The sequence below is a fragment of the Lathyrus oleraceus genome, chromosome 2 (assembly GCF_024323335.1).
Source record: "Lathyrus oleraceus cultivar Zhongwan6 chromosome 2, CAAS_Psat_ZW6_1.0, whole genome shotgun sequence".
Taxonomy (NCBI): Eukaryota; Viridiplantae; Streptophyta; class Magnoliopsida; order Fabales; family Fabaceae; genus Lathyrus; species Lathyrus oleraceus.
Window position 1 is genome coordinate 161,221,107 of NC_066580.1, and position 19,524 is coordinate 161,240,630.

The window sequence follows — 19,524 nt, forward strand, 5'->3', positions numbered from 1 at the left end:
TGTAAACATTAATAGAGGAGAGAAATTATAAATTTGTAGTAGAAAATAAAAAGGGTATTTTAGTATTTTAAATAACTTGTACTAGGAACAAGAAATTGCCCTATGATTTATACTGAGGGACAAAAATTTCAGTTCTTGTCGAGTCCCTAATCCTGATTTTTGTCTTGTTCCATGAACAATTTTCAAATCAAACGTAAGACAACTAGAGTTATGATGTCCAATCCATTGTTTTTTTTTAAAAATCAAAAGCACTCTTAGTATTGCTTTTAGCTACAATAAATGACTCTTATATACATGACTATTCTAGTTCAAGTTCTACTATCCATATTTTATTGAAGATTTATATTTGTAGGAACTGGTCCCTAAAAGATGATGAATAAAGTTGAGTCAATTAAGTAGACATATATCAACCAATAAAACACATCAAGATGATAATGTTTCAAGTTTCTACCTGTCGCGGTGCAAAAAATACACGGACGTCCGAACGCTCGAAATAACAACAGAGTCGTCATCGAAGTTTATTTTTAAAGGAGAAACATCGATAAAACCCTAAAAGAACAAAAATATGATAGTCGCAACCAAATTCAGGTTTTGTAGTCGATTATGCGTGGGGAAGGTATTAATACCCCACACACCCGTTGTACTCAACATGAACCATTTAGTCAACTTTGCGAATATGAGTGTTAGCACACATTATTTGATTTCTTCTTCTTATTATGTTATGTTTATGTGAAATGGAAAAAGACTAAAAATTAGTTTTTTATTATGGTGCCTGACAAGATACAGATCTTGCTCCTACATATTCCTAGGTGCGATGAGGAATTCAAAGATATGTAGTTCTTGGTGAAAAGAACTAAAAATATTTTTTTTATTATGGTACTTGACGAGACGTAAATCTCGCTCCTACGTATCCCCAAGTGGGATGAAGAATTCAAAGTTATGCAGTTCTTTGTAACAAATATTTGTGTGTTGATCGACTTTAGTGAACGGTGTTTAGGTCGCATTCTAGGGTTAAACATTGCTTATATGCTCGCTATTGATATGCTTAAGCGTTTGTTTGCATCGCGTTAGAAGGGATAAAACATCATTTGTTCCTGAAAAGGTTTACGGTCGTGCTTGGGCAGAAAAAGAGGTTTGGATTGGTTGAAGTTGGTTTTAGGTGGATGACGAGTATTCAAAAGGCAAGCCCTACAACTTGTATCCGAATACTCGAGGAAGAAGGAGGTATACACCCAATCATTCCTTTTTCATTCGATTTTATGATAAAATATGTGAGGCGAATTGAGTCACGATTCTGTAAGGGAAGGAAAACATTTGAAAGGCAAGCTCTTTAGCTTGTATCCAAATACTTGGGGAAAAAAAGAGGCTTACGCCAAATTAATCGTTTTTCTTCCACAAAAGAATAAACTAAATTAGGTTAATTATTGTGTTTTTGGCCGGAAGACAAGCATTCAAAAGGAAAGCTCTAGAACTTGTATCTGAATACTCGGAAAAGAAAGAGACATACACCCAATTAACCCTTTTTCATCCATTTTTGACTAAGAAAAGAAATTTCCAAGTTTTATTAAACTTTGAGAAGGTGACAAGTACTCGAAAGGCAAACTCTACATTCAATATCTGAATACTCGGGGAAGAAAGAGGCATACGCCAAATTAATAAGTTTTCATCCGATTTTATTGTAAAACATGTGAGGCAAATTGAATCACGGTTCTTAATGGAAGACTAGTATTTGAATGACAAGCTCTACAACTTGTATCCAAACACTCAGAAAAAAAAGAGGTCTACACTCAATTAATAATTTTTCATCCACAAAAGAATGATTGAATTCAATTTACTTATTGTATTTTGGGATGGAAGACGAGTGTTCGAAAGGCAAGCTCTACAACTTGTATCCAAACACTCGAAAAAAAGGCCTACGCCCAAAACAAAATGGGTGATGTAATAATAAAAAAGTATATGGGCTTTGCCCAAAACGAAAATAAAAACGGAAACAAAACAAAAAAAGAAAAAGACGGGGGGGGGGGGGGGGGGGGGGCAGAAATTAAACCAAAGGGGTGGCACCCCAAATTGGCCGCCTGGGCTTAATAGAGAGCCCAATAGAGGCCCACTACCTAGCGCCTCACACCAATAGGGGGCATGAGTCAGAAAAAGGGCGGTCAAGCAAGCAAGAGGTTGGCCCTAAATTCCAATCCAAGCAGTCAAGATAAAAAACAAAAACAAGAGAGAGAAAAAAAACAAATAATGCGTGGCCGTATGATCAAATAGAGACAATCAAGATCTGATCCTCAATTGATCAGATATGGAGCATAGGATGAGATTAAGAGAGATCAGATGATGCGACGTATATGGAACACCATGGAGACTCCTATGCAAAAGTCCCTTGATTCAAGATTAAAGTGTTTAAGGGGCGCCACGTGGCCCAACAGAGAAGAGAAAAAGTGAGTTGATCAAAAAAGGGGACTTATGGTCCCTCTCTCATTTCATAACTCTCTCTCTCTCTCTCTACAAACATAAAACCAAAATGCTCTCCTTTCTGTCTAGGATTAAACCATCCTTCTTTTTCCAAATTTACATGAACATGATGAATGTTCTTGGGTCTCAACTTTGAAAACCAACAATCTCCATCAAATTCGAAAACAAACAATACAAACCCTAACTTAAAGCTCATAAACACGAATTCAGGATCAAAATATCATACAAATCACTAATCATACAAAATCAAACTAAAAATATATAAACTCTAACTCTATAAAATTGTCTGATCAAACCATTTCAACAACAATTATCCTAGGGAAAATGATTATACCAAGCATGACAACATGAAAGCATGAAGAAAATAACATAAAAGGTAGCGGAGATACCAAATCAGAGTAAGCTACTCTGACAAAGAACTCCGACAAGCAAGATTTCCTAGTACAATGTTTTGCTTATTTTCCTACTTTCTCTCGCTCCCTTCTTCTTTCTCTACTACTTCTAACTCCTTTCTTCTTATACTACTTTCTTTTTGAGATTTCTACTTCTGCATGTTGTTGAGGATGAAAATTGGTTATGATGAGGCTAAGCTCAAGTTTGATTAGAGCTTAAATGTGAAGCTCTAACAACGATGGAAGAGAGCTCTGAGTGAAAGTTTGGAGGTTGCAGGGTATGCTGTGGATTGCTCTCACAGTGTGTGAAGGTGAGAAAAACAAGAAATGGGGGGTTTGAATTGTTTTGAAAAATAAGCGCTTTTCAAAAATGAAAATCACACAAGGATTTTATACTGGTTCGCTTATAACACAAAGCTACTCCAGTCCACCCGGCCAAGGTGATTTCGCCTTTAACAAGGACTTAATCCACTAATCTTGAAAGATTACAAACAACGTCTAAGATAAAAATCTCTTAGCCCTCTCAAGTATACAGACTACACAGAGTCACTTGAGGAAATCAACAAACAAAAGATGAAAGGTTATGTAATCTAGAGTGCTTCTAAGAAAGCAAATATTACAATGTAAAGAACAAAAGTTTTTCACGTTATAAGCAAAAGCTTCGTGAAGATCTTAGAGAGAAGAGTGTTTTTCTTGACTTGGTGTTTCAATATAATTTTGGCTTGTTGGCTTGCTGATTGTTAACATCTTCAAGGTTGATTGCAGCCTATTTATATATCAGTTGAAGTAGTAGTTGAAACTGGTGGATATTGAGATGAAGTTACGCCATCACATAATTAGCTAATGCAGGATGACTTTTTCTTCTTGAAATGACTACTTACCACAAGTAGTATTTTCTTTATTGAGATTGGAAATTAACGTCTCTTTCTCAATTAGGAAATCCATTTGAAAATCTTTACTTGTCTTCAACGTTACTCTTTCATGATTAGCAAATCCATAATCAGAGTATTTGTGTTTCTGGAGAAACTTGGAGTTTTGTATCTGATGTTGATCTCTTGTGAGTTCAGATAGTTTCTTCAGATAGCGCTGAGAACTTTTGGAGCTTAGAGATAGCGTTGTTCAGAGTCAGAAGTTCTAGGACTTACTTCTTGTTCAGATGCTTCTGATACTTGTTGTTTAGTTCAGAGTTAGACTTTCTTGAACTTGTTTCTACTTCAGAGCTTCTGATCATTTGATAATATGCTTCTGATCTGGTACTGTATCTGATGATGTCATCAGATTTCTTTCTTCTTTCTTTAGAATCCTGCACACTTAGAAACTTTTCGTTAGGGTGCCATTTTTGGTTTCATCCTTTGTTATCATCAAAATCAAGGAATCTGTTGTAGAACAATTTTTGTTCTTACAATCTCCCCCTTTTTGATGATGACAAAACAACTTTAATTAGCAGATGAAACATGAATAAAATTAGATCAGATAGACAGAAGCTCCCCCTGAGATAATGCTAGGGAGTTCAGAAGTTCTTACCAGAGCTTCTGAGTAATGAGGTTTCTGAAACTTTCTGCAATTTCTTAAGTCCAAGTTAGATAATTTTGTTTATATAAAAAATGTTTCAGAATGCTTAGGGTTTTAGACAATATTTTCATCAGAGCTAGTAATTACTTCTCCCCCTTTTTGTCAGAATCAAAAAGACATGGTAAAAAAAATAAGTAAAGAGAAAAACTTGAATTCATATAAAAGCACAGAGGCAACAGGAAAACATCAGGTTCAGAGAAAATAAAAAGCAACAAGCAAGCAAAAAAAAGATAAATCCTAAGTGCCTAAGGGTTCGGAGGCGGAGGCATTCTCTGAAGCAGCATAGCAAGCATGTTCTGGATGTTGTCGTTGACAGTATCTTGCTTGTCCATTCTGGCCCGGAGTTCATTCTGATCTTGCTTGAGTTCTTTCAGGGTCTGAAGAACCATAGGAATCACAGAAGAGGACTCCCCCAGAGTCAGAGCCTGCTGAGCTTCAGCTTCAGCAGCAGCTTGTGCTTCTGCATCCGCCAGAGCCTTGGCTTCAGCTTCCTTTTGCCTTAGGATTTCAGCTTCCTTAGCAAGTCTTTCTTCTTCTAGCCTTTTTGCTTCTTCTTCAGCTTCCTTGGCCAACCTCTCTTCCTCTAGCCTTCTGGCTTCAGCTTCTCTGGCAAGTCTCTCCTGGAGTCTTGCCTCAGCATCTCTGATGTAGCCATTTCTGACTTGTTCAGAGATGCCCTTCAGTCTAAAGGCCTCAGATGTCATCCAGCCAATGACTCTGTTCCAGTGTGTCCTTACAGATTTAGGATCATCACTGATTTCAGAGTTAGTGACCAGAGAATCGACCTTTTGAACTGAAGCCTCTGCAATCATCAAGATGGCTTCCTTAAGGGTAGGTTTAGAAAATTCAGGTTCAGGTTCTGGTTCAGAGGTATGAGGTGGAGAGTTTGGAGGGCTGAGAGTTAAGGTTTGAGGTGCAGATTCTGACTCAGGTTGAGGTTCAGATTCTGCTTCTGGTGAGGGTTCAGATGTTTGAGGTGAAGCATAAAGGGGATTTAGGTCTAAAGGGTTAGAGTCTGTTTCAGGTACAGCGGGAATGTTTGGTGGGGTGATATCAGAGGTGTGGGGATCAGATGGTTGAGTTTCAGAGGGTTGAGTTTCAGAGGGTATGGTGGTTGTTTGTTGTGGTGGAAGTGAAGTTGCTTCAGATTGTGTTTGAGTTTGTTGTTGTGAAGCAAGTCTATGAGCATAAAGTGTGGCTATGGTTGGGGAATCAGGATCAGAAAATTCAGGGTCAGAAGAGAGGGAAACATATGGAGGTGATTCAGGTTCAGAGGATGAAGAAGAGGAAGTGCTTTGTTGAGTTTGTGCAGGTTTAGAGGGAGGAATGAAAGTACGGGCTACATTTAGAATTGGTGTAGGTTGGGAGGTTCTGGTGATTGAAGGAGGGATTTCAGAGGTTGTATAGATGGGTGGAGTTGGAAGAGGATCAGAAGAAGCCATCATAAATTCAGAGGTAACAGGAGGAACAGACTTACCAGTAGAAATTTGCAGAGGAGCTGAAGATCCGCTTCCAGAAGCTTCTCCAAGTCTGGCCTTCTTTGCCGGTGGTGCTATCTTCTTTTCAGAAATACCTCTCTTGTATCTGACTAAGTCTTCTTCAGAGTCCAGACAGTCGTCGAGGCTGAAATCAGAGATGTCAACACCATCATCCAGCAGACGCTGAAGATAGATAGCAACAGCATCTCTGGGTTCATTCTTGAAGAATCTGGCAAGGCCATGAGGCATCTTCCTCTGATCTTTCAAAGAATCCCAGGATGTATCCAGAGTTGGCCTGACTTGAATTTTCTTGATAATCCCCATACTCTTGAGATTCCTGGCGTTCAGAGGCTTCCCAACATCTATTGCCAGATCTTGCATCAGCTTGACCTTCTCCAGATGATCAACCAGTCCATTCTCAATGAAGACGTCAGATAGTAATCTTCCCAGAGGAATGTAGGATCTGGGCTTCATGTTATTTCTGGTTTCTCTAACCGAATCTCTCAGATATCTGAAGAGGAGAGCAGGGAGGCAGATCTTCACACCCTTCTGAATGCAGTACAGAATGCATTTCTGGTCTGCATTAATGTAATCAGAAGAGTTGGAGGCTGGACGGTGGTGGATAGTTCCCAGAATAATCTTCAGCCACACTCTGAGGTTCTGGTGCAACTCCTTGTTCTTAGAGGGGTTTCCTTCAACGTTGGGTTTGAAGATTGTTGGGTTTATCACATCTGTAATGCGCTTTGACCTAGGAGGAATGTTGTAAATCCTTTTTCCTCCACTTCGCTCCATGTTCAACAAGGAGGCAATGGACCCTTCAGTAATAACAATCTTCACCCCCAGAACATATGAGACGATAAAGTTGTCATCTGCATCTGCATGTCTCCAGAACTCCTTGACAAGAAGTGGGTAAATAGGACCATAAAGTCTTTGGAAATAGTTTTCCCACCCTTGTTGACGAAGTTCTCCAGTTAGATCAACGCCATTTCTTCTTAGGTTGTCGAAATCAACTAACGATTCACACAGCACGTCCAAACCTTCAAAAGGAGTTGAAAGGTTGATATGGCGTTCACGGTCAAGAACGTGGGGTTCTTTGTAAACAGGGGTGATAGTGACGCCTGTAACCGTTGGTGTTTGAGTGTTTGAGGTTTGAGCAGTAGAAGTTGATTCCGTTTCTTGAGAGAAGTTAAAGACTTGCTGTTGTTGAGCGTCCATGGTGAAGAAGAAGATGAAGATTGCAGAACTTTCAGAGAATGCTGAGAGAAGGGTTTAGGGTTTTAGAGTGAGTGAGAGTGATAAGTGTGTGAAATGTGAGAAAAGTGTTTATATACTCTAAGTAAAACACATGCAAAACGACACACATTCCAGCGTTAGCACAAAAATCAAAATAGCACGCTTAGGGGGAAAAATGATTACAGCTAATTAATGAATGTCTAATCCCAACAGTATGCACACTGCTCTAGGAGATTTCAAACGTTCTGACCTTTGATTTCTTTTGACAGCTGTCTAGAAGTTCTAGGGTTAGACGTTTAGTGCTCCACGTGTTGATGTATCTGATCTTCAGGAATACCAAAGGATTGGTTTCTGAAGTTTTCTAACTCAGATATCTTCTTAACTTGGTAGAAGTATCAGAGTCAGAGGCAGAAGTGTATTTGTTTTTATCAGAGTCTCATTTTACATGTTCAGAGCCATATTTTACTCAGGGCAATTTTTAATGTTCAGATGTTCTAAGATAAAAAGAAATCTATCTTCAGCTAGAGGCTTAGTAAAGATATCTGCCCATTGATGTTCTGTATCAATGAACTTCAATGTTACTATCCCTTTCTGAACATAGTCTCTGATGAAATGATGTTTTATTTCTATGTGTTTGGCTCTGGAATGTAGAATGGGATTCTTACTTAAACAAATAGCAGCAGTATTATCACAGAAGATAGGAATGTTACTCTCAAAAATTTGTAGATCTTCTAGCTGATGCTTCATCCAGAGCATCTGAGTTGTGCACAGTGACGCTGAGATGTATTCTGCTTCTGCAGTTGATAGAGCGATAGTTGACTGTCTTTTGCTAGCCCAGGAGATTAGATTGTTTCCCAGAAGCTGGCAATTTCCAGAAGTGCTTTTTCGTTCTATTCTATCTCCTGCGTAGTCTGCATCACAGTAACCAGAAAGTCTATACTCTGATGTTTTCTCATACATCAGGCCCAGGTTAGGAGTTCCTTTCAGATACTTAAGAATTCTCTTAACAGCTGTTAAATCAGATTCTCTAGGATCTGATTGGAATCTGGCACAAAGACAGACGCTAAAGAGAATATCAGGACGAGTAGCAGTCAGATAGAGAAGAGAGCCTATCATACCTCGATAGAGCTTCTGACAAACCTTGTTGCTTACCTCTTCCTTTTCCAGAATGCAAGTTGGGTGCATAGGAGTTTTTGCAGAGTTGCATTCAGTCATATCAAACTTCTTCAGAACGTCTTTAATGTACTTGCTTTGATGAACGTATGTGACTTCTGGAGTTTGATTAATTTGAATTCCCAGAAAGAACTTTAGTTCTTGCATTAAACTCATTTCAAATTCTGCCTGCATTAACTTAGAAAATTCTTGGCAAACAGAGATATTAGCAGAACCAAAAATAATATCATCAACATAAATCTGGCATATCATGAGATCATTTTTGAGGTTCTTACAGAAGAGTGTAGAGTCAACTTTCCCTCTGATAAAATTTTGTTCCAGAAGAAAATTACTTAAGCGTTCATACCAAGCTCTGGGAGCTTGTTTAAGTCCATATAAGGATTTTTTAAGTTTGAAAACATGTTCTGGAAATTTTGAATTTTCAAAACCCGGAGGTTGATTGACATACACTTCTTCTGAAATATAACCATTAAGAAATGCACTCTTGACATCCATTTGATATAATTTGATAGAGTGATTAATAGCAAAAGATACAAGAAGACGAATAGATTCTAACCTCGCGACTGGAGCAAAAGTTTCATTATAATCAATACCTTCTTGTTGACTATAACCTTGAGCTACCAGTCGTGCTTTGTTTCTGACAACTTCTCCTTTCTCGTTCAGCTTGTTTCTGAAAACCCATCTGGTTCCAATGACATGAGTGCCTCTGGGTTTAGGAACGAGATCCCAGACATCATTCTTTGAGAATTGATCTAATTCTTCTTGCATAGCTGCCACCCAGTCGTTATCCTGAAGTGCTTCATCACAGGACATAGGCTCAATCAGAGACACTAGTCCCAGAGGAGTATCTTCAGAGGTCCGGAAGGTAGATCTGGTTCTAACAGGTTCATCCTTGTTTCCCAGAATCAAATCTTCAGAAACGTTGGTACGACTTTTAACTTTCTTTGGGATTTCTGGAGATTTAATTTCTTCAGAGTTCTGAGTGACAGTTGCTTCTGGAGTTTTATCAGATTCTACCAGAGTGATCTCTAAATCTGCAAACTTTTCAACTAGCTTTGACTTTTCAGGGTCAAGCTTATCATCAAATCTGACATGAATAGATTCTTCCACAATTTTGGTTTCTATGTTGTATACTCTATAACCTTTAGAGCGTTCTGAGTATCCTAACATAATACCTTTCTGTGCTTTGGAATCAAACTTGTTCAGATGTTCTTTAGTATTTAATATAAAACAAGAGCATCCAAAAGGATAAAAATATGAGATGTTGGGTTTTCTTCCTTTACACAGTTCATAGGGAGTCTTTTCTAGAATAGGTCTAATAGAGATTCTATTCTGAATGTAACACGCTGTATTTACAGCTTCTGCCCAAAAGTGCTTTGCTACATTAGTTTCATTGATCATGGTTCTGGCCATCTCTTGGAGTGTCCTATTCTTCCTCTCTACAACTCCATTTTGTTGTGGAGTTCTAGGGCAGGAGAAATCATGGGATATTCCATTAGAATCAAATAATTCTTCAAAATCTTTGTTTTCAAATTCTCCACCATGATCACTTCTGACTCTAATAATTTTAGAGTCAAATTCTTTTTGCACTTTGGAACAGAAACTAGTGAATACAGAGTGAGACTCACTCTTGTGCTTTAGGAATTTTACCCATGTCCAGCGACTGTAATCATCAACAATGACTAGTCCATACTTCTTTCCATTAACCGATGCTGTTTTCACAGGACCAAATAAGTCAATGTGAAGAAGTTCCAGAGGCTTAGAGGTAGAAACAACATTTTTCTTTTTAAAAGATGTTTTTGAAAATTTTCCTTTCTGACAAGCTTCACACAGAGCATCTGAAGAAAACTTCAGTTTAGGTAGGCCTCTGACTAACTCAAGTTTAGTTAGCTGAGAAAGTTTCCTCATGCTAATGTGGCCTAAGCGTCTATGCCATACCCATTGCTCTTCATGAACTGACATTAGACATTTAACATTTTGATCTTTTAAATCAGAAAGGTTTATTTTGTAAATGTTGTTTTTCCTCTTGCCTGTGAAAAGGACAGAGCCATCGTTCTGATTAATGGCTTTACATGTTTTTTGATTGAAGATTACATCATAACCGTTATCACTTAATTGACTTATGGATAACAAGTTATGCATTAATCCTTCTACATAAAGAACATCAGATATAGAGGGAAGAGTACCATTACCAATAGTTCCGGAGCCTCTGATCCTTCCTTTCTGATCTCCTCCGAAGCCTACAAATCCAGCGTCTTTAAGTTCCAGATTTTGGAACATAGACTTTCTTCCCGTCATGTGTCGCGAGCATCCAGAGTCCAGGTACCATGACTGGTGTCTGAACTTTGCTGCATAGGATATCTGCAACATAGATAATCTTATCTTTCGGTACCCAGAATCTCTTGGGTCCTTTTAGATTAGTTTTCCCAGAGTTTCTTATAACTTTGGGTCTTCTAGCATTTTTAAATTTATGTTCTTGTGTGTGTGTGTAGTGATATGAAAAAGGAGATTTAATTTGGTCACTGGTAGAAGTTTTATCTTCCTTAGGATCATAACCAATTCCCCTTTTATTATTCTGACTTACTCCATAAATCATGGATGCCATAATACTCCTATCTATCCCATTCTTCAGAAATTCTTGAAAGGCTTCTTCATATTTATAAATAATTTTATTTGAAGTTTGTGGTGCTTGAGATAACGCTTCTTCTAGTTCTGAGCTTTTTGTTTTTGCTTCATCTCTTTCTAACATTAAAGATTTGATTGTATCTTCTTGTGATAGAATTGTTATCTCAAGTTCACTACACTCTTCAAATTTAGCTTTAAGACAGCCTTTAATGTTTTTAAACTTTTGTTTTAATTTCTGATAAGAGGTAAGAGTTTCTGACAAACATGATTCTAAGTCAGATTGAGAAAGTTCAGAAAATACCTCTTCAGATTCTTCATCTGAGCTGCTGGATGTAATAGCCATAAGTGCTACGTTGGCCTGTTCATCAGAGTCAGATTCTGATGATCCAGATTCACTATCATCCCAGGTGGCCATTAATCCTTTCTTTGTTCTGAAGGTATTTTTCTTGAAGCTTTCTTTTCTAGAGTTGTCTTTCTTCAGCTTGGGGCATTCATTTCTGTAATGACCTGTTTCTTTACATTCATAGTAGGTAATATCTTTGTTAGCTTTACCTTTTGAAGTTGACTCTGATCGATCCCCTCTGGGTCTTGATCTTCTGAAGTTGTTGTTGTTCCTCTTTTTCCAGAGTTGCTTGACTCTTCTGGTTAGTAGGGACAACTCTTCTTCATCATCAGAGTCTTCTGGTTCAGAATCGTCAGTATCTTCAGCTTCTGCCTGGAGAGCTTTGGTTCTGTCAGGTTTCCGTCTTTCAGATCTGGACTTTAGCGCTACTGACTTGTTCTTTTTCTGAGGCTCATCCTCCTCTAGTTCTATCTCATGGCTTCTGAGAGAACTAACAAGCTCTTCAAGGCTGATATTGTTCAGATCCTTTGACAGCTTCAGAGCAGTAACCATGGGTCTCCATTTCTTTGGCAGACTTCTGACTATCTTCTTAACATGATCTGCAGTTGTGTATCCTTTGTCCAGCACCTTGAGACCTGCAATAAGAGTTTGGAATCTAGAAAACATAGCCTCTATAGCTTCATCATCTTCCATTTTGAAGGCTTCATATTTCTGGATAAGTGCCAGAGCCTTTGTCTCTTTGACTTGAGAGTTTCCTTCATGAGTCATCCTCAGAGAGTCAAGTATATCTTTGGCTGTTTCTCTGTTGGTGATCTTTTCATACTCGTTATAAGATATAGCATTTAGGAGTATGGTTCTGGCCTTGTGATGATTCTTGAAAACTCGTTTCTGATCATCTGACATCTTACTTCTGGGAACTTCAGCTCCATCTACTGTGACAGGAGGTTTGTATCCATCTGTGACAATGTCCCAGAGTTCAGCATCATAGCCTAGAAAGAAACTTTCAATTCTATCTTTCCAGTAATCAAACTTCTCTCCATCAAAGACAGGAGGCTTAGCATTGTAAGAATCTTTTTCATTTGAGTGGGCCATAGTTTTTCTCGTACTGGATCTCTCTACACTGTTAAGTGTTTGATTAGAAAATCAATAACAGAGCCGGAGCTCTGATACCAATTGAAGGTGAGAAAAACAAGAAAGGGGGGGTTTGAATTGTTTTGAAAAATAAGCGCTTTTCAAAAATGAAAATCACACAAGGATTTTATACTGGTTCGCTTATAACACAAAGCTACTCCAGTCCACCCGGCCAAGGTGATTTCGCCTTTAACAAGGACTTAATCCACTAATCTTGAAAGATTACAAACAACGTCTAAGATAAAAATCTCTTAGCCCTCTCAAGTATACAGACTACACAGAGTCACTTGAGGAAATCAACAAACAAAAGATGAAAGGTTATGTAATCTAGAGTGCTTCTAAGAAAGCAAATATTACAATGTAAAGAACAAAAGTTTTTCACGTTATAAGCAAAAGCTTCGTGAAGATCTTAGAGAGAAGAGTGTTTTTCTTGACTTGGTGTTTCAATATAATTTTGGCTTGTTGGCTTGCTGATTGTTAACATCTTCAAGGTTGATTGCAGCCTATTTATATATCAGTTGAAGTAGTAGTTGAAACTGGTGGATATTGAGATGAAGTTACGCCATCACATAATTAGCTAATACAGGATGACTTTTTCTTCTTGAAATGACTACTTACCACAAGTAGTATTTTCTTTATTGAGATTGGAAATTAACGTCTCTTTCTCAATTAGGAAATCCATTTGAAAATCTTTACTTGTCTTCAACGTTACTCTTTCATGATTAGCAAATCCATAATCAGAGTATTTGTGTTTCTGGAGAAACTTGGAGTTTTGTATCTGATGTTGATCTCTTGTGAGTTCAGATAGTTTCTTCAGATAGCGCTGAGAACTTTTGGAGCTTAGAGATAGCGTTGTTCAGAGTCAGAAGTTCTAGGACTTACTTCTTGTTCAGATGCTTCTGATACTTGTTGTTTAGTTCAGAGTTAGACTTTCTTGAACTTGTTTCTACTTCAGAGCTTCTGATCATTTGATAATATGCTTCTGATCTGGTACTGTATCTGATGATGTCATCAGATTTCTTTCTTCTTTCTTTAGAATCCTGCACACTTAGAAACTTTTCGTTAGGGTGCCATTTTTGGTTTCATCCTTTGTTATCATCAAAATCAAGGAATCTGTTGTAGAACAATTTTTGTTCTTACAGTGTGGAATTGGTCATTCTGAGTTTTTGTGCAATCGGTGGCCTTCTTTAGTGAGTTAGAGTTAGTTTAAATAGGCTCATATTAGGTTAACTGTGAGTGTGTGAGTTTTTTATTTCAAGTGTGTGAAGAATGATGAAATGAGTAAAAATTTGTGTGGAACTTGGAAGATATTTTGTGTGAGTGCGTGATTCTATTAGAGAATCATGTAAGGAGTGAAAATTAGGAGGGAAACTTGCTGATTTTGTGGAGAGTGGGGGTGAAACCGTGTGAATTTGTTCGTGTAAGCCATGTCCAGCAAATGTAATCTCTCACTTTGAAATGAAAATTCAAATGTTAATTTCAAATTCATTTTGTTAATTTTGTTTTATTTTGAATTGGTGAGTGATGTGAACCGTATGATTCCAACTTATGCAATGAAAGTGAAATTCAAAACTCCATTCAAAATTCTATTTTGTGCATTTTGCTTTTAGTATTTCAATTTGAGTTGTTGGAAATTATGATGATGATAATGATGATGTATGGTACAGAATAATGAATAAGTAACATTCAAAATCAAAGAAAACTTGTACTACATGAGTGAATGGCCCTTGAAATGAGAAATGAACCCACTCACAATAAAACATCTGGACACACCAGTCTAAACGACCCTTTTTCTTGACAATATCGAAAGCCCAAATATAAGGAGTGGTCTGAAACTGATAAATCACCCTGAATAAACGTTAACCATAGAGAATAGGTGAGAGTATATGGCTTGGTCTCCTTGCACTTTTTCCTAGGTTTGACTCCCATAGGACTTCACATATGTACACACCAAATGCACTTCTCAAATGTTTAAAATGGACAACATCTATAGGTTTCGTGAATATGTCAGCTAGCTATTGGTTAGTTGCAATATGCTCTATATTGCCCGCTTTATCCTCTACAAGATCCCTAATTAAAATGATGACGCATGTCAATATGCTTGGTTTTATTATGCTGGACATGATTCTTTGAGATACTGATGGTGCTCATGTTGTCACAGTATAATGTCATGACATATTGTTCTACATTGTATTCTTTTAGCATCTGTTTCATTTAGAGAAATTGAGTATAGCTGCTTCCAACAAGTATTCAACTTAAACACTAGATAAAGAGACACAAGCTTCTTACTAAACCAAGAAATCAGATTGTTGCCAAGAAAGACACATCCGCCCAAAGTACTTTTTTTTGTCATCAATCCTGCCTAATATGCATCACACTAACCTACTAGAATATGATTTGTATCATGAGAGTACAATATGCCATAGTCAAAAGTCCCACTGATGTACTTTAGGATCCTCTTTACTTGAGTGAGATGGCTAGCCTTAGAATTAGCTTGGTACCTAGTGTTTACCAGTAATTTCTGACAAACAACCGCTAGTCCTCCAATATTATTAATCTTGGTAACTTACAGGATCGACTAGATTGATCCTAGGACATGTGTCTCAAGAACTAGTGTTATGGTGATTTGATTCATGATTAAGTTTGTTTCTGGTTTATGAATGGTAATTAGGGTTCTTTATCTAGCGTTAATGGTAAAAAGTAAAAGGTGTTTCGACAATAGACTCTAAACGAAATCTAAAGGCTTATGACTTTAAAGATAAAGGATAAATGCCAGTAATTCTGTAAAAAGGCTTTTTTAAAGATAACAAAGGTAATTGGCAAAAGCAAAGATAAATAACTTGAAGTAAAAGGTTTTAAGTTTGAAAAGGTGCTGGAAATAAAGGTTTGACGAAATGTAAATGTAAAGGTAAAAGCTATGATGAAAGACTTTGAAGATAAAGACAATTCGACAGAAGGCTTAAATAGAAATAAAGACAGTAAGTGGTTTAATTTAAGTAACTTGCATTAAAAAGATAACATGAAATGTAATCATGGTGTTCTTCATACATACATTTTCAGCAAAGACTCGTTTCTCTCGCTCCGGTACTTTGAGTATTTTTAGTGAATTTTGTATATCAGTTTGAACACACGAAATCTAAAAACTAAGACTCCTATTTATAACAATTCGACCCTAACGCTCTCTACACAGATGATTGCCACGTTCAACGTTTTCAAGCGCTACGTGTCTCAGATGCTTCCACGCGTTCGCCTAACGAAACTACTTCATTTGAACTTCAAATCTTTCCTGCTCGAAGCTTCGAATATGCCAAACGCCGATGTCGAAGAGAACTTGTGGAGATCCTAAAATCTTCTAAGTCTTAAGCTTCGACAAAAAGGTCCTTTCTCCCAAGAAAAGGATTTAATAAATAGCTTCACAAAGCCATTTTTATATTATTCTCCAAAACATAATATTTTCAAAGAACTTCAACCTAATGGTCGAAATATCCAGCTAACAAATTGCCCCCAATAAATGTCTATTTCGAATCAATGCAGAAATTGGCATTTCTTGTAATCACCAGATTTCAACCAGAGACCTTTCATAGACCTAAAAGTCGATAACTGTCAGTCAATCATGACTTACTTTTTCAAAACGTCTCATCAAGACGTGCGTGTAGTTATTAACATCATGAATTTCAACTTCCAAGAAGAATGAACAGTAATCCCTGCACCTTCTTCACAAAAAAAAAACCACCACGTGGCCCACTACCTTTGCAAGGTGTAACCAACCAGCTCGTAGGTTAACACTATAAAAGCCCATTGTCACTTCCTTTTTCCTTTTTTACGAAAATCTTCATTTTCAACCTGAGTTCATCTTCAAACTTCTCTGAAACATTTCTTCTTCTTCAAAACCCTAATCTTTCAAAACCTCAAAAACCCATAACAATGTCTTTTGATAAACAACAGAAGAAATCAAAGAACATTAAAGGCGCTGGATCTTCAAAGAGTCCTGCTTCTCAAAATATTCCAACAAGCAGAATCATAATTGTTGGGAATCGGGAGTACATTACTCCTCCAAAACTCATCAAAGAACAGAAAGCAATATATGCTTCCCAGGTAATGATTCCCTCTTTACTTTCTGGAAATACTTTAGGATTTTTAGGCCCATTAGTTCCTGAAGGACATTTAGAGAAATGCGTAGATTTTTTTCCTTGTTATCACACTACAAAACCCATAGCAAACAAAACTGTTTCCTCTAGAAATGCTGAAGATTCAGTCCAAAAATCCACTAAGTCTGCTAAGGAAAAAACCTCTGATGATACCTCTTCAGCTCCTAGTGTAGAAAGAGAGGCTTTTCAACTAGATTATATTACTGATAGTTTTAGACCCTTTCGTTCTTGTCCAACTTTAGACAAATCTTATTTAGCTTGTTGACGAAAGTTGAGAAAAAGAAAGCTCAATTTTGGAAAGAATTGGGCATTTTCGACCTGATTCAGATGTTGAAATTAGGGTTTAGCTACTGCCAACCTTTATTACTATCTAGTCTGTATTTCTGGGATAGTACGTATAATACTTTTCATCTCCCATGTGGAATGATAACTCCTACGCTCTTTGACGTAGCTGCTATTTCTGGACTCCCTCCGACAGGAGAAACTTTCGACCCCTATCAAGACTGCGAAAACTTAATTGACTTTAACGTCAAGAATGCTTCGCTCAACACTTATATTAGTTTATATCATGCTGATGGGGAAGAAGTTTCCGACATAGAACATATAGCGTTCTTGGGTCTGTGGTTATCCAAGTTTTTCTTCTGCTGTAAATCTCTGCAAGTTGCAAAGAGATTTCTAACACTTGCTAATCAATTGCACGCTGGTCGAAAGGTGTGTTTAAGTGAACTTCTATTGGCTAGTTTGTATGAGAGTCTACGGTCTGCTAGTGCCAAGTTAAAGGAGTATAAAGCTGATGCAAACTTATTACTATCTGGGCCTTATTGGCTTCTTCAGTTGTGGCTCAATGCCACCTTCGAACCCTCTTTGCCAACACATGGAAATGTTGATGAAAATGCCCTAGAGATAGTAAATCGAAGCATTGAAGGCACCAAACTCCTTCAGTTGACTCCAGTTGATGATGTTTACAATCTGCAAACTTCCCTCACCAAATATACCCTGATGTTCTCGAAGCGTCACAATTTCTCTCCTTCGATGGCTCCATTTGCCAGTCGAAACCATGGTCCTTCCTGGTTCACTACTTTGCTTGAAGATGCTGTTAAGGACGCCAACACAGAGATCGAAGATATATGGCGTGCATTTCTTTTCCCAAGGCTGCTTGTTTCAAGGATCTTTCCAGTAAAGAGCCATGTTTGCTTGTTGGCTTACCAACCTAATTTTGTCTCTCGACAATTTGGGTTGTGTCAACTCATTCCTGTCTCTTTATTCAATCAAAAGCGTGAGATATGTTGTGCAGGGACTGATTGGAGCGCTCGAGACATTGTAACACACAAGGAATTCCATGCAAACTTTGCTGAATTTCACTTAATAGCATACCAACCATAATTCCACTCTACCAATGGGTTCGCCACTTGGTGGACAGATTTCTATTCCAAGAACATGTTTACTACTGCTGAAATCAAGGAACGTCTAACGAAGGCCTTTTCATCTTTGCCGGAAAATGTCTACAAGGGTAAGCTTACACATTCTGAAGAAATCCAAGCATTCCAAAAGTACTTTGAAACTGTATATAACCCAATGGAACTTGTTCGAACCGTCTGTTTCGCATCACCAGTTTTAAAAGAGAAATTTGAAAAACGAGTTGCCAAAATGAAATTTCCCAAAGATGTAAAACCTGAATTTAAATATGATTTGGCCTTTGAGTTCGAACCACCCAAATTTCCAAATTTACCCAGTGCAGACTTTGCTTTGTCATTTTCCCCCTTACCCAGATTGGTTCACATGTGGGAACATTTTTAATGAACTGAAAAATGACCAACAAAGACCTACTAAAAGAGTAGTTGCAACCAAACATACCTTAGACAGTTTCAAAGGCTTTCTTCACTTTGACTTGGATGTAGTGAGAATTACCTCTCCGACATGTGAAGGTGTGGAATGTTTGGATTTCTTGGTTTTACAACTCCCTTTCGTCTTTTGCTAATCTTTTAAACATTGCATGTTTCGACTAACTCACATTCTTCTTTAGCTGTTGAAAGGAAGGTGGTGAAGAAAGAGAAGCCTGTGGCGAAAGCTAGTTCGAATACTGCTTCTAAGCCAACTACCTCTTCGAGCCAGGGAGCTTCTTCTGCCAAGGATGCTGCTCCAGAAAAAACAAAGAAGAGTTCAAAGGTATTACATCAAATAACTTCTTTGTCTCTTTCGTATTTTTCTAACTGTTTATAATTTCCTTCTTTCAGGGTAGTGGCAAGCCTCCTTTAATGCCAAAGAAAAGAAAAGTCCCAACTGAAAGTGCAACCCTTGTCGAAGAAGATGAAGAAGAAACTCCTCCAACTCCACTTGAGAAGAAACAGAAAAAGAATAAGGCAACTGTTTCCTCTTACCAAACAACCAATCAATAAGGTGTCGAAATCAAGATTCTCCCTCCTCCTTCAAAGGAAACTCAATCTCAGCCCTCTGGTGGCACAGTGCTGGAGCACATTAGGAGTAATGCTTCCGACCCTGAGGCTCAACAGGTGAACTTCTATCCTGAATCTTTTATCTTTCAATAAACTTCTTTTTTATTCTAACACTTTGTTTTCAGGGAAAACCTACTACTCCCCTCATCTCTACTGCCAATCAGAGTGATCCTTCGAGCGATATGAATCCATTTCCTCCTCCGACAATCAGCGGTGCTGTTCAAAACAAAGGATCTTTGACTGGAGCACAAAATCTCGAAGCAGATAATGTCCAGAACGAACAAGAAACCTCTTCTCCTAGCGAAGATGGTAAAAAAGATTCGAAGCAAGATGAAGAGAAGGATTCAGAAGAGAAAGAAGATTCTGAGGATACTCCCAGTAACTCTCCTCCAAGAGTTACGTTCCCTTCAGATTACGTTGACGAAGATGATCAGGATTTTGATGAGATTGAGGGGTAGTTTCACCAAGATGAAGACATGAGTGAGGGAGAAGCCGATCCTGAAG

General features: G+C 37.8%; 1 protein-coding gene across 1 annotated transcript; it reads left to right on the forward strand.

Moving 5' to 3' along the window:
- The first annotated feature begins 18,004 nt into the window (after positions 1–18,004).
- LOC127122412 (uncharacterized) lies at positions 18,005–19,478 on the forward strand. Its single transcript, XM_051052751.1, has 4 exons — positions 18,005–18,299; positions 18,591–18,733; positions 18,802–18,927; positions 19,146–19,478. Exons 1-4 carry the CDS (start codon positions 18,005–18,007, stop codon positions 19,476–19,478), a joined length of 897 nt encoding a protein of 298 aa, XP_050908708.1.
- Positions 19,479–19,524: the final 46 nt, after the last annotated feature.